Here is a 15,189-nt window from a genome sequence, read left to right as displayed (position 1 = left end):
ACCAGAAAATGGTTGAGGTGAAAATGACTGAGTGACATTTAACCCAATATTAGCTTTGTTGTGTGTATATTTTCGATGCAGCAGATTTATTCCTATTTCTGGAAGCAATGATGTACCAGTATATGGTGTTTACAAGTGTACCATATTGTTGCAGTCTTGAGTTTCCAGTAATACATGTATACGTAATATTATAAATGAAGCATTGTCAAAAATGAGGCATCAAAGAAACCCAAAAAATAATATTCTCACTAAAATCATGACTCATATCATAATCATGGTATCTGACATCAAGTTCTACTTTTGATCCACAAATCTGTCTTCAGCTTTTGTTCTCATGTGCTAATATTTCACGAGATATTAGATTATTTATGAGCATTTGTTGAAATGAAACCGTGTGAGAAATAAAGAGGGTAAAATCTCTTTTGTGGAGTCAAAAAGGCTGGAAACCACAGATAGCTATTTGTTATTAGTAATATCATCAGTTTTGTAATTTAATAGTTAAATATTTAGTCATTTATGTTGTTGTTCTGTTTGAAGAAAACAGTTTTAGTTGCCTTATAATATCAGTAGAATTTTTGTTAATTGGAGTAGTTGTTCATGGTTTTATTTTGAAGGCACTGGGTGAATCAGGTAAAGGTGAGCGGGCACCTGGGAGGATTCATGGTTTCCTTTACAAGGGCAAGAGAGGCGGCAGGAGTCCTTGTTCGTTTGCTTGCAATGGAAAAAAAAAAAAAAAAAAAAAACAACTTTGTATTTTGCCTGGACAATGGACGTATTTTCCTTTAATTGCCGAGGTGCCTCAGTTGATTTGATTCTGTTTATTTTTATTTTGATAATTTTATTTTTGATGATTCTTCTCAGGACAAATAGCCACTACACCACCGATTTAAACAATGTGTTGTATTTTAAAAGATTGCTGTGTTATCCATTGTGTAAACTCTTTGTCTTGAAAGCAGCAAAAACAGAAAGTACAATATTTGTCCTTCTGGACTGGAGTAGAAATATACAGCAGCTTGATAGTACTACTACTACTATGGCTACTAAGCCACTTAAATTTGTACTCATTGTAAAAATACTTGAGTAAACACTACTCGAGTAAGTAGTTACTTCCCACCACTGTCTGCACATCTGTAGGCAGAGGTGAGCTCTGAGCGACACCTCGTGGCCGACATGAAGAACAGCAACCGGCTGAGAGTCAGGAGACGCGGAAGCAGGAAGTTTGTCCCACACGACATCCCGTCCAGCGGACTTATCATGTCGGCCCCCTTGACAGTAAGTTACCCTTCAGATGTCTGCTAATTACGGCACCGAGCAGACAGATGAGAACATTTTTTACGTTGCCCTTTTAAATGTCCGTTTAGCTGCGTTCACAGTCAGTCGATAAAGTAAAAGCTGTTGTTCGTGAGAGAGCTGAGCTGTAGTTGCATGGTGGATGTAAGCTAGCCGCTGTTAGCTAACCGCTATCTGTCCATGGATTTACCTGTACGGAGGTGTAATAGGTACATGTCAGATATGTGTGCGTTTTTATTCACATTCTTTACTCTATTTAAGATAATGAGCAAAAAAAAAAAAAAAGCTGTTGGTATCAGAGTACAAGTGGTTTCATTGGCATGGGACAGTTTTTTTATTTTTTATTATTATTCTTTTCGACCACAATTCAAAAGCAATGTCTTATTTCACTACATTATAATTTAGTAAATTTCTGTTTATTATTACTTTTGTCAGTTTCTAGTTATTTGAGTGACTATTGTGAATGTTGCCTTTTCTTTAATGGAAGCATTTGAGTTTATTTGAGGACGACTGTACCTGAAAGGTCACTGTTGATTAATCTATTAGTGAATCATGAAATGGTGAAAACTGTAGATCAGTGTTTTCTGAAAGATGATGGCATCACATGTCTTGTTTTGACTGTAACAGTTTACTGTCACAGAAGAGCGAAGGAACCAGACAATATCAAAACTTAAAAAGCTGGAATCAGAAAGCTATCAACTATTAAATAGTTAACAGTTTATTCAATAGGTGAAAACTAAATGCTTCTTCTTTGCAGCTCTACTAGACACAGCAGTCACTGTTTGTCTCCTCCTGTCTCCTCCTCTTCTCTACAGTCTCTACACAGATGCTGCCAGCGGTCAGCTCTCCTCCTCCTTGTTGCCAGGCGACAGTGGTGCTCCAGCTCAGCATCTCCTCCTCCTCCTCCTCTTCCTCGGCACAGGAGGCTCCTCCTCTTCCTCACGCAGCGTTACTATGACATAGAGATGCTCGTGAACTGGAAGTCTCAGCTGAAGAGGAAATGGCTTGAGTGGAAGAACATGTAAGACACATTTTGGCACTTTTGAAGGTAGAGATGCTGCTGCTGCCGCTGCTGCTGCTGCTTCACAGATTAAAAGCTGTTGTTACCTCTTTGCCAAATGCCCGCTGTCAGTGCACTGAAACAAAACAAACAAATCTACTGCTGAGCTCACAGCAAAAATGTCTTTTCTTTTTTTTTTGTAGTTTTATAGCTGATCTCTCATAAGTTCATTTACGGTCATAGTCATACATTTCTGTTGCAGCTATGACATAATGGACATTACAATGCACTCAGAATTAATTACAGATCCAGTTTGTTAAGTTACCCCTAGATATTTGGCCATCACTGACCTTTCCCTGCTCTCGTCCGCAGTGGCCCACGCTCCTCCTGGAGGTCGGAGGTGACATCGCAATATTATGTCTTGCGTTTGAGGGGAGGATTTAGGTAAGTGGCTTGTACTCTGGATACAGTGTAGACATACTGTAGGAAGACTGGATGATTATTTTCTTCTTCTTTTGTTTTAAATTACTGTTCATGTCAGCCTTCAGGTTTAGTCTGACTAAACATAATACGGTACTGCTGTCTGAAACTTTCGATTATGGGCTTGAAAGTGTGTCACTTGTGTTCTATTATGAACCAAGTTTACATAAGCTGACTGTGGTCATGTCCAAACATGGTGGAAAAACAGCTGTCACAGGTTTTCAGAGCCCACTGTAGCATCTTAAAATGCCTTTTCTCACCAGAACAGCAGATCTAAGCACAAAGAGATTATGTTTTCAGTGCTATGAAACTGAGAAAAGTCCCAAAAATCCAAACACATTTAGTTTACAGTCATAGAGTTGTAAAAACAAAAAATCTATATGTCTGAAAACATTTCAATTTAAGATTTTTTCCTCAAAAATCCCTCAAACTGATTAATCAGTTATCAGAATAGCTGCTGATTAATTTGACAGTTGACAGCTAATTGATTACAGCTTTAGTGGTTCCTGCATAATGTGTTATTTTCTTCTTTTCAACTTTTTGGGACTCAGCAGAATAAGTTCTATCCAAGCTATTATTGACTCTTTGCTAATTTCTTTCTTATGTCGTCAAATAAGTTCAAATGCACTGAGCACATTCAACAAGTGTGTGTTTACCGCCACTTTTTTTCTGGCAGTTTTTATGAACACTACTGAGTGTGTTTGTGTTAAAATCTTGTCCTGATACTGTCCTAGTGCTGCTGAGACCCAGTTATCATGTAGTCTGTGTTTCATCCTCAGGTATGCTGGCCAGTCCGAGTGGTTCCGTGCAGACCACAGGGGCAGGTTCCGTCAGGACTTCCTGAAGCACAAAGGCACACCTCTAGAGGAGGTCGACATGAGCCACACAGACATCAACTTCACCGGACTGAGGAACCTGGGTACTGAGCTCCACCTCAGCCTTATTTTACTTCTTTCTTTTCCTATTAAAATCCCGTTTCCTCTGCGTATTCTCTCCTATTTTGTCTGGCACATCTTCTGTTAATCCATTTCACTGATATTTACCAGTTCTTGATCTGATTCATCTCTCCGTAGCGAGCCAGCAGTCTTTGCGGACTCTGAAATTACGAGGGTGTCCTTATGTGGACGACTGGTTCCTGTCCAGGCTCCATGTGTTCGAGGACTGTCTGGAGGAGCTGGACATCTCTCACTGTCCACAGATCACCACAGGCGGCCTGGCTGCTCTCAGGAATCTCAAGTAATCAGTCAAAACTCACAACATAGTCTAGTTAACGTTACAAATCACCACAGTTTTAATAAGTTCCCCCCTTTGTTTTCATTGTTCCTGCTAAAGGGGACTGAAGCGTCTGGACGTGTCATCGCTCCCTAGGATTGAGATTGCCGGGTTGGTCGTCATTCTGCTGGAGGAGATGTTACCACAGTGCCAGATCACAGCTACTGGCTACAACCTCGACCTGAGTCAGGCAGGTGGAGAGAAGGAGGTGGAGGAGCTGAGCCAAAGACAGAGGTAGTGCCTGGATCCAGACGAGAATCCGTGCGACAAAAGACAGAGTCCTGCTGTCAGTTCATGTTCCACTTTATCCCTTTGGTCTGTGATGAAGCAAAGAGATAGACACAGCTAACTAACAGCAGAAGCCGTAACTCCGGTCAGTGCAGCAGTTCAGCCATCAGGTCTTCTGTCGCAGAACCATACCGTGTCCAGTTCAGGATGGTCACAGAGAACAGAGAGCTTTTATTGAGTTTCAACTGACATATGTTTATTAGTATGAACTCCAGTTTAACTGAATATGTCAACATCCAGTTTAATAAAAGCATATGAAAATAAAAAAACAGACAAGTGTGGAACAAACTCCCTCAGATTTGTTGGCAGTTTCATGTGAGGTGTGCTCCATCGCAACCTGTTTGGTCGTGTATGTTACTTCACCCCAGAATCAATTTATATGTCATAGGTACACGTTTATGGTGCAAATCTAAATATATACTAAATGAATTCTGTCTCAAGCAAACTTTGTCTGCGATGATGTTATTTGTTCAAATGTAAATATGATTGTATTTAATAAAGACTTCATTGTTCAATATCATCATACTTGTTTTTTTTACCTTTGTATGTGAAATCATATCACATATTTGATAGACAATGCAACCCATGTGGCCACACGTCGTAGTGTAGCTGTATGTATTTCTAATCTTCACCGTGGAGGCTTATGTGAGGAAACTAAAGCCCATAATCCAGTGTGAGCCTTGTTCTGCAGCAGTAGTCAGAACCGTAGTGGGCCGATGAAGACACCAGTAAGACTGGAAGACAGGAATGAATGGAGGCTGAAGAAACCTCTGCAACTTCTGTATGTAAAGATCTACAATGATTTGGTAGCCAGGTTTGATGTGCACAGATCATGTTATTTATAAACTACTCCTACTTTTCATGTAGGGTTTGTAGTATTACCATCTAGTAGTATACAAAACATGTAATTACTTCACATGTTACCTGTGTTCATTAACAGAGAGGTTGATGTATACTGCTCAAAAATAATAATAATAAAGGAACCCTTAATCATCACAGAATAACATCAACTAAACTTCTGGGATATCAATCTGTGTAGTTAGAAAGTGTAAGTGATTGTGAATCCCCCTCTCATTTTGTTCTCTACTGTCCAGTCATTGATATACACCGTGTAATTTATTGAGAACAAAATCATGTAAGAATAAAGTGTTCCCATACATTTTTTGAGCAGTGTATATATTAGCTTTGGGGGGCATATTTACCAGAACTAGTGACTTGGTCTGCGGTAGGAACCATTCATGCCCTGTGAACTGGGTCACGATGAACACGGACCGTGTTTTCGTCGGACAACAACAAGACAGCTCAGCTGAGTTCTGTCTTTGTCGTGGATACCTCCAGTAACTTCTTAAAATTTGGAGTTCAAGTTGATTGTCATCCGGAGCCTTGTGGTTTAGGGGACTCAGCAGGCGGATAAATGTCTGGAGCATCAGGTAGGACACCGTCTGACCGTAAGCTCCGGTAGATCCGGTGGATGTTTGACGGCGGCCGGTGTGTGTCTGCGCTGCTGGAGCTAGCTCCGTAGCTAGCTCTGTAGCTAGCAGCTTCATCTACACAGAGAAGTCTGTGTTGAGCCTGACTTGTTGGTTTCTATGTTTTGATCTGTAGAACTCCCTAAAAAAGAAGAAGAGGAGGAGGTCACGCCCGAACCAGAGGTATGAAAAACTATTAGTGTTAAGCTTTAATACTGCAGCTAATGACTGTTAGCAGCTCGGTGGTTTATGGCTGCTAGCGTCGGAAAATCAAAACAAAGACCTTTTCTGTCAGTGTCTGACTGTCTCAGTGACTTTACGTCAGAGATGGAAGGAGTACTCCATCTTTTACACAAGTAAAAATAGCAATGGCACAATTTAAAAACATCCCTTACAAGTAAACGTCTTTCTTTCATCTTTATTTTAAGCTTTACTTCAGTAAGACTCTGTGAGTATTGATCGCAAACCCTGCCTGAAGTATAAAAGTGGAATGTAATTACTCATCTCTTAACACACAAGCAGCATTTAGAGGTCCATTATGGTCCATTAAAGCTGTTAAAGGCATTTATTTCTGCTGTTCCACTAGACACTAACTCTAAAATAAAGCACAAACAGTGTTCTGGCTGCCAGAGTGAGCACAAGAGTCTTCATGCATTCTGGGCATCAGAGGCACTGAAAACCCAGTGGGTTTATTTTTGATAGAAATATCAACACAACAGTGGTCGAATTTTAATTGTGCTTCCCTTGAAAAAGAGCTCATTGTATCTTAATGGGACCGACCTGGTTAAATAAAGGCTAAATAAAAATAAAATAAAGTAAAAGAACCCCTGGTGTTGGCATGTTGTGTGACTATAGTGCCTAAAGCTACCATTAGCGTTGGTCGTATGCCCCCAGGTCAGGGCTCTGTGGAAACTTTTGGAACATTTAGAGATGTTGAAAACATTCAGAGCAGTTTGAAACCTTCAAATAAGAACTGGGTGGGTCACTGTGTTTTCATGTCAACTCACATTCTTCTGTTTGCTTCTGGTTTTGCTTCTCCTGCTGTCTGTGCTCAGCCCGTTTAAACAGGAATAAAACCAGGAGTTATCCTGTCAGCCAGCTAAAATATTGAAATACACGTCGACATGTGAGGCTTTCATTAATTTGCTGAAAAGGGGCACATTACTGGACATACAGAATACTGTATTGCAGAATATTAAATGATTGTATATCACTGAATTGTATTTTATTTCAGTTTGTCCAGATTGGTTTTAAAACATCTAATCTACTGACAGCCACTGGTAAACACAGTTGTCAGATAAATGTAGTGGAGTCAAAACATTATTTTCCTTTAAAATATAGTGAAGTACAAGTAGCATTTTAAATACTTAGTGTGCTATAATTGTACACAAGTACACTACTTTAATAACTGTATTTTATTGCTTTATGCTACTGCTTTACAGAGCAGTGTTGCTGAATTTGTGTTGCCACTAAATGTTCGTATTATTTCAGGAGCAATCCGACGACAGCAGTGAGGACGAGGCTGCAGGAAACACAGAGAGTACGTTGTGGCTTTTGTAACAAGCTCTGTTGTAGTTCATTTAGCACCACATGAATACACTTGGTTTTATTGATTACAGTCGGTTAGTTAATTGGATCATTGATTTATTTAACCTTCATATTGTTGTTTTTAATGTGTGTGAATATTCTTTCATGTGTAAAGAGCCAATCCTGAATCCTGCATTATGCAATTGTCCTGTATTTCTTGTCAACCAAACCTCAATTCATGATTTCAGCCTGTTAGAAACCACCTTTAGTTACATACATGTCGTAGTATTCTCTGCCTTTCTTCTACAAATATAGTGGCTGTACTGCAGCAAGAACAAAAACATGTCATTGTATTAAAATCAGGGTTGCCTGCTGTGTTATGTCCGAGCCTCCTGCCTCGATGACTCTGTCTTGATTTCCTGTACGACACTTGAGTGAAAGTATTGATCTTTCGCTGCGTTTTTCCCGTCATCTGATTCTCCTGTGTTCCTCTCAGTGGATTTCCTGCGCAACCTCTTCTCCAGCACTTTGGGCCTCGGCTCGGCGGAGAAAGTTCTGGATGAGCTGACTCTGGATGGAGTGGCGCGATACATAAACAGCGGCAAATGTGAGTCTTTGCGTGCCTCCACTCAGCCCGTCCATTATAACTGACCACAGCGGATTGATCTGCTGCTCACAAGGCTGTTACCACAATGATGTTATTATTGATTGAGACACAAGTTTCCCTGCATCCATCCAGGTAAAAACATCATCTGCATGGTTGGAGCAGGAATATCCACATGTGAGTCTGTCAGCTTTATTATCACAAATGAGCATGTCAGGGTATTGTACTGTTTTTACATTTTAGTTCATCATTTTGTTCTTACCTCTGGACACCATTTCCCTCCACAGCTGCTGGCATCCCAGATTTCCGCTCACCTGGAACTGGCCTGTATGCAAACCTGCAAAAATACAACCTGCCTTACCCAGAGGCCATCTTCCAGATAGATTACTTTAAGGTTTGTGAAAGATTGCTTGAACAATGTCACAGTGCATAACACCTCTCCCAAGTCCCTTGAAGTCCTGTACAGGCTTTGAATTTAGAATTAGAGCTCATACTTCAGTCAAACAACACTTGTTAGCTATTTTTATAAATGATTTAAGGTATTAAGAAAATCAGCAACATTTTTCTCCATATTCTATTTCAGAAACATCCGGAGCCGTTCTTCGCCCTGGCTAAAGAGCTTTACCCCGGACAGTTTAAGGTACTAAACACTACATGCAGGATGTTCATTGCTGATTGTTTATCCTGTCATACAGAGAACGATGAACTCCCTCGCTGGTGTTTCTTCTCTCTTGTTTTATTTCAGCCGACAATCTGTCACTACTTTATAAAGATGCTGAAGGACAAGGGGGTCCTGAGACGCTGCTACACACAGGTAGGAAAACGCTCAGCCTCACCTGCATTAAGGCATCGTTTTTGTATTCACATCACTGTGTGTGTTCATTCAGAACATCGACACCCTGGAGCGAGTAGCCGGACTTGAAGGAGACGATCTGATCGAAGCCCACGGAACGTTTTATACCTCCCACTGTGTCAGCTTTTGTTGCCGCAAGGAGTACAACCTGGACTGGATGAAAGGTGTCGTGTTGCTTTTACTGGAGATTGTTGAGCTTTGATGATTTCAGCGATGCAGGATGTTAACCTCCTCTCTGCCTTGTAGAAAAAATCTTTTCTGATGACATTCCCAAATGTGACAAGTGCAGCAGTTTGGTCAAACCAGGTCAGTGAATCCTCTGTGTGGTCTCTCTGTTGTTTTACTTGTTGTATTTTTCTAATGTAAACCTACTAACCTGTCTCCACAGCACTGAATATCTTTTCAACTTTAGAAACATGGCGGCTGAATATTCTCTTTGTGTCTCTTCAATCAGATATTGTCTTCTTTGGAGAGAATCTGCCAGTCCGATTCTTCACTTCAATGAAGATGGTGAGCATGCGGTGGCAGTATGAGGGCATTAAGGGCATATTTAGAGGGGATGTGATCTAACAGACTTCAAAGTTAACTCGTCACCTCTTGTTTACGTGTCAGGATTTTCCTCGATGTGATCTTCTCATCATCATGGGAACATCTCTACAGGTCCAACCCTTTGCAAGCCTCGTCGGCAGGTAGAGCAGATCAATTTTCACATTCCTGTCTGAACACAGACTCTGCTGCAGTCGTAAACTGTCGTCTAACAGCCAGTGAGACCACATCATGAAAGATCCAGGCTGTGTCGAAGTGTCTCTGAAGAGAAACTGCTCTCACCCACATTTTAGAACCTATTGCAGATTGTTCTGGTGGAAAAACTTGCTCTTGTGCTTTGTTTCTCTCGTCATTTAGGGTTTCCAAAGGTTGCCCCAGGCTGCTCATTAACATGGAGAAAACTGGGCAGGTGAGCCTTGATTGCTCCATCGACCCTTTTCCTTCCTTTAGCCTCACTTGCTCGTTTGTCACATGTACGTTTCTTGAATTCTCCGTGCAGCATCATGTGTGTCTCTGTGCAGGCTGATCCTCTGCTTGGGATGCTTGGTTTTGGAGGAGGGATGGACTTCGACTCAGACAAGGCATACAGGTGATACTGAGCTGCTGCCACTCCTCTCTAAGGGGTTCACTTTATGAGCTTTACCTTCTCATTGCTACTTATATCTGGAGTATGGTGAAGTTCATCGTGGAAAAACCTAAGAAGGGTCAAGAAACGTTTAAGATGCTCCAGATAAAAAAGCAAACAAACTTTATGGCTGGAAGAGGGAGGCAAAGGTTCCACACTGCAGGTTAAACAGGTGCATGTATTGTGTGCAGTTTACTGTCAGACCAGCAGAGGATACCAAAGCCTGATGACGACCGATAGATCATGTACTCCCCAAATCCCACAGTGAATCAACAGATGCTTTGTATTTTACTGCATTGCCACCAAACTTACTATAATTTAACAAACGTATGCTGAATGTAGTTGCTCAGTATCTCACATGCGAAGTCATTATCTCGTCACTCAGTAGCTGCTATGACTCTCAAAGATCACTGCTAATTCATTGCAGCTGTCCAGTCATCCTGATGATGCAAGTTAGCACATATCTTTTAAACCACTAGTAGTAATGAGTTTTGCAAATGCGTCCTTTGTTATAAAAAAAAAATTAACTAAAAGTGCAAAAAGCTGCATCAGTATCAATCATTTTAATGTGCTTTCTTTAGCAAAACGCACATTGCCGGCTTATCCACAGCTTACTGATGAGCATGTGGTGGTATTGTCTGTTGTCATGATGCCAGCTCCAGATGCTAACGTGATCTTTTCTTCTCTGTAGAGACGTAGCTCACATCAGCACGTGTGACGACGGCTGTTTGGCTCTAGCTGACCTGTTGGGATGGAAGGTAAGCTACACACTCACCTTCCAGAGATCCTGTGCTCATTTAAGGTCCGTACAGTTGTTTGAGCGGATCAGTCACACATGACTCTGAGGATAAATGGCCTCGGACCACAGTGCGGTCAATACTGTAATTACCCTTCATTTCCTCTCTCTCATTTAATTGTATTCAGCTTATTTAATTTGGGACTCTCAGCTCTCGCGGCATCCTACATCACAGACTAGATAACCCTACAGATACTGTACCATCAGGCTGCACGTATTATTTCCTTCTGCTCCTGACTTTACTGTTTGTGTTACGCATGAGAAGTACCTTAAATAAGCAAACTAAAAACCATCTTTAAAACAACCTCCTGTGAAACTTTTACCTTGTCAACATGTCCATATGGTCTTTTTTTATATGCTGGAAGACGCATCATAAACAAAATAAGCCGTCGACACCATGGCTGAGCATAGTCGCTGTGAAACTGAAGCCTACAGACATGAGGGTGGTGTAGATCTTCTCATTAAACTCTAAAAGAAAATCTTGAACAATGATGCCATGTGTATGAAGATGTCTGTTGTAAAAGTCCTGCTGAAATCAAATAGCATGTTTTAATGCAGTGGTTAGTGCAAAGACAAGCAGGGAGGTGGGTTGAATAGATTACACTGTGGTGCCTTGTAGTTTTGTGTTAATCTGACCAAAATCATTCTTGTTTCTCCCATTTTCAGTTTTCGATATTTTGATAACGTCAGTACAATCTTGCATAGAGGTGTCAGTGTTGCATCACAGATCTTTCTCTTATCTAACCTACAGACATAAACACACCTGAGCATGTTGAAGACAAACATTTATGAGCTCACAAGGCTACTACCAGCATCAGTCTGCAGGCTAGCCAGCTCATCAGCTGCTCAGCTGCAGCACATGAACCAGCATGTACAGTACACATGTCTGCAGCTGCCACACTTTGGAGCTCTTCACTCTTCAGAACCACCAGCACCACACCGTGTGCCCATGACGGTGTGGACCGCAGCACAGCTTTGTGTACTTCACAACTTCTGTTTAAAAAAAGACGCTGATACGTCCCTCCTGCCAGCTGAGGCAAAGGCCTTTTTACAAACAGATTATTTTACTAATACAACACAATAAGACAACACAACGATGAAAACAATGTATTATTAGTTGACTGAGAAAGGAGTAAATGTGCTTTAATTATAAGACATTCAGCGCCATGTTATCATTATTGGCTCTACACTAATATATGTAAACAAAAAGTGAAATCTAAACGTGAAGCTGCAGTCGTGAAGCCATGTTGGTGTAAACGTGTGACACAAGGAGAGCTTGAAATGTCAGAGTAACTGTTAATCATTTTCCTGTGTGAAGCTGTGGTCGCAGGTCCCCAATGCTGAGGGACGTCTCGATAAGCAGAGCTCAGCATGTTTTTCTCTCTTGTTGTTTTCATCGTCGCCGCCCCACGTTTCCATGCATGCGTCTCGGTAAACCCCCTTGTTCTGCCTTCACTTTCTGTCCAGGCGGAGCTGGAAGCGTTGGTGAAGCAGGAGCACGCCAGGATCGACAGTCAGGACAAGAAAGAGAAGCAGAGTGAAAGTAAAGGAGCTGCAGCCAACGCGAGCTCGGCAGCACCGGAGCCTAAACCAGAGGAGTAACTGATAAATGAACGCTCCCTTCTTAATTTAAGCTGTAGTGATGCCACAGTGTGGAGTTGGCCCTTGAAAGGAAACTATGATACTAGTGTTCCTGTTTGGAAGTGAAGCTTTGACGAGTCGCGCTCTAACTTTTCATCTGCAGACTTTTAATTCTTGTGAGAGAAACTCACAGACGCCTGATATTCCTGCTTCACTCCTCTGTCTATATCAGTCATTTGCACTTTACCGGCATTACTGTATCTTCCTTTTTTTTTGCATTAGCTCCCATCTGTCCCACCTGTGTATCTCTTTCTCTGTGCATGGGCAGATTTGACTGCAGAGCAACGCATTGATCATGTACTTCAGCAACACACAGTTCTATTTGTGTGGAAGGTGGTTAATATTGAAGAAACGAACCGCGCTTTGGTCACGACTTTGCTGCAGCTGAAATGACGTCAACTGAGCGTATGGGCTGAGGCGCCGCAGCTCCCTTCATTTCTCTGAGTGTATGCATTAAATTAAGACTTCCTCAAAAGACAACCGGACTGTTGGTTTGTCACCTTGTTCCTCAAGCAAAAACCCGATTGGCCTGATAAAAGTCTCACGCTTTGTCTACCAGAAAATGCTCATTTGTAAATATAACAGCAGCAGCATAATTACATGGAACTCTTAAAATGTCTTGATTTTTAACTAACTGTGTGTTTCATGTTCTGCTCCTGTCAGACTTTTTGTAATTTCTTTTAACAAAATGCTGTTAAACGCTAATGAAACAAATCATGTTACAGCAAAATGTATGTGATGCGCAACTTTGCTTTTTTTTTTTTTTTTGGTCCTTCACTGATTTTGCCTCATGAATCTTTGGAGATTGATGAAGTTCTGCAGAAACGTGGGCTGCATCGCTAGACTAAAGGTGCAATTTAATATAGGAATATACACTTTCATGGTGTAGCTGGAAGAGCATGAATCGTTGGATTAAAAAAAATTCTCTGGCGGAAACGATAACATTAACATCTGTGCAATGTTATGGAAGCCAATACAAAACCCTGCAATAAATTTTACGTTTGTAAAGCTGATGATGTTCACTTTTGTTGAGACTGTGTGGAAGGGGCTGCTTTAACTCTGGTCGTATGTTTTAATGGCATCATGTAGAATTATTCCTGTGACACGTTCAGTCAAGAAAGATGTATAGAAACTTCATACTGATCCTGCAGGTGCTCCAGCACATTGTGGAACACCTTTCTGCCAACATTCGTATGCTAAAGAACAATGGTTTTCTAGAAATTACTGTTTTTCCTCATAAATGTAAAGTCAGCAATCATAATCCAAAACACTTTAATACACATCCAACACTGGTTGTTTGTTCTGTGTGCACGCTGTTTCTATACACAGCTCTGACTCTGCAAATGGTTAAACAAACGCAGTGGCTCAGACTGACTCACACAACAGCACTGCAGTATGTCCAGTGCACGCTTGAGCTTCTGCCGGAGAAAAACCATCAACCATCCTTCTCCAGAAGCTCAAGCTTTTACCTCTAACATGCTCACATTGATGCCAGGCATTCAAAGTCAAATGTGTTTGAAATTATTATTTTTTTGTCAACACAATAATTAAAAAGCTAAAGAGTCGTTCCCCAGTTCTGTGTAGCATAATGAGAACCTGAAAAAAAACGTTCTCCAGCTCTAATGTGACATCGGCTGTGCTTTCTAGCTCAAACATAAATGGCTGAATTACTTCAGTGTTTGCTTTTGTGTAGCAGTTGTTTGAGTTGTAGGTGAGCTGGTGTGCTCGTGCTGCAGCAAACACTGGAGGGGTGAGAGAGAGAGAGAGAGAGAGAGAGACGGGTTCCTTGTAGATCTGCCAATTTAATGCATGAACAGGTTATTTTCATGGAGAAAACCTATGAAACATGGAACGCTGATACAGAGATGAGGTTTTAGAGGTGAAGAGGAGCTCTGAGGTAATCAGAGTCTCTGTTTGAAATATGCACACATTCCAGATGGCGTTTGGAGAAATGTTGGCATGCCGGCTGCGCTGTGGGGCTTTACTGGGCTTTACTGGGCTCAGCAGTACTTTGAGCTCAACACGAGAACATTTTCAAATGCTCACAGTGATTTATTTTATTAATGTAGCACAAGTTCACAACATGGGGCTGCAAGGTGGCTCGGTGGTTAGTACCGTCGCCTCGCAGCCAGAAGGTCGTCGGTTTGCGTCCCCGTGAGGATCTTTCTGCGTGGAGTCTCCATGTTCTCCCCGTGCAGTGTGGGTTCTCTCCGGGTTCTCCGGCTTCCTCCCACAGTCCAGAAACATGCTGAGGTTAATTGGTGATTCTAAATTGTCCGTAGGTGTGAATGTGAGTGTGCTTGGTTGTCTGTCTCTAAGTGTAGCCCTGTGATAGACTGGTTACCTGTCCAGGTGAACCTGCCTTCACCCTGAGTCAGCTGGGATAGACTCCAGCCCCCCATGACCCTGGTGAGGATGAAGGTGTAGAGATGATGGATGGGTGGAAGTTCACAACATATATCACAGGGAGGAGCCCAACAAATCCACTGGTTCCCTTTGAGCAAACATGTTGGCAACTGCGGGAACAAAATCGTCCCTTTAACCAGGAAGAATCCTCCGACAGTACCAGGCTCAGGCTGGCTGGGGTGAGGGTAAAGGGCAGAACAGAGAACAGGATAACAGAAACAAACACAAGAACTACTCAGTTAAGTGTGGTAGCGTGCTGACGTGGATAATTAGCACTAAGTCCTGCTGCTGGAGATATAGACGTGATTCCTTTTGCAGCTGTTTAGTCAAAACGCAATTTTTACGCAGGTGATGGAACGAGATAGAAACTTGAAGTATCGCTAAAGTTATGA

At 41.7% G+C, this 15,189-nt stretch overlaps 2 protein-coding genes across 2 annotated transcripts; both read left to right on the top strand.

The window, feature by feature from the left end:
- The first annotated feature begins 1,221 nt into the window (after window positions 1–1,221).
- Window positions 1,222–4,850, top strand: dmac2 (distal membrane arm assembly component 2). The gene is made up of 6 exons (XM_008292147.1): window positions 1,222–1,272; window positions 2,106–2,311; window positions 2,663–2,734; window positions 3,550–3,689; window positions 3,844–4,006; window positions 4,103–4,850. Exons 1-6 carry the CDS (start codon window positions 1,255–1,257, stop codon window positions 4,278–4,280), a joined length of 777 nt encoding a protein of 258 aa, XP_008290369.1. The 5' UTR covers window positions 1,222–1,254; the 3' UTR covers window positions 4,281–4,850.
- Window positions 4,851–5,619: 769 nt separating this feature from the next.
- Window positions 5,620–13,404, top strand: sirt2 (sirtuin 2 (silent mating type information regulation 2, homolog) 2 (S. cerevisiae)). The gene is made up of 16 exons (XM_008292146.1): window positions 5,620–5,760; window positions 5,936–5,982; window positions 7,291–7,339; window positions 7,823–7,933; window positions 8,066–8,107; window positions 8,218–8,324; window positions 8,514–8,570; window positions 8,676–8,744; window positions 8,818–8,947; window positions 9,030–9,089; window positions 9,238–9,293; window positions 9,396–9,472; window positions 9,687–9,738; window positions 9,851–9,918; window positions 10,646–10,712; window positions 12,218–13,404. The coding sequence occupies exons 1-16, from the start codon at window positions 5,745–5,747 to the stop codon at window positions 12,350–12,352; spliced, it is 1,143 nt and encodes a 380-aa protein (XP_008290368.1). The 5' UTR covers window positions 5,620–5,744; the 3' UTR covers window positions 12,353–13,404.
- The last annotated feature ends 1,785 nt before the right edge of the window (window positions 13,405–15,189 follow it).

Source organism: Stegastes partitus, unplaced genomic scaffold, assembly GCF_000690725.1.
Source record: "Stegastes partitus isolate 25-593 unplaced genomic scaffold, Stegastes_partitus-1.0.2 Scaffold788, whole genome shotgun sequence".
In the NCBI taxonomy this organism is placed as follows: Eukaryota; Metazoa; Chordata; class Actinopteri; family Pomacentridae; genus Stegastes; species Stegastes partitus.
Note: the sequence above shows the minus strand (reverse complement) of the source record. Positions and strands in the feature narration are given on the sequence as shown.

Bases quoted from the DNA above. Each gene is read 5' to 3' on its own strand.
- dmac2 (XM_008292147.1), top strand. The intron at 2,312-2,662 runs GTAAGACACATT...TCTCGTCCGCAG, and splicing joins TGGCTTGAGTGGAAGAACAT to TGGCCCACGCTCCTCCTGGA. The intron at 4,007-4,102 runs GTAATCAGTCAA...TTCCTGCTAAAG, and splicing joins GCTGCTCTCAGGAATCTCAA to GGGACTGAAGCGTCTGGACG.
- sirt2 (XM_008292146.1), top strand. The intron at 7,934-8,065 runs GTGAGTCTTTGC...GCATCCATCCAG, and splicing joins ATACATAAACAGCGGCAAAT to GTAAAAACATCATCTGCATG. The intron at 8,571-8,675 runs GTACTAAACACT...GTTTTATTTCAG, and splicing joins TTTACCCCGGACAGTTTAAG to CCGACAATCTGTCACTACTT.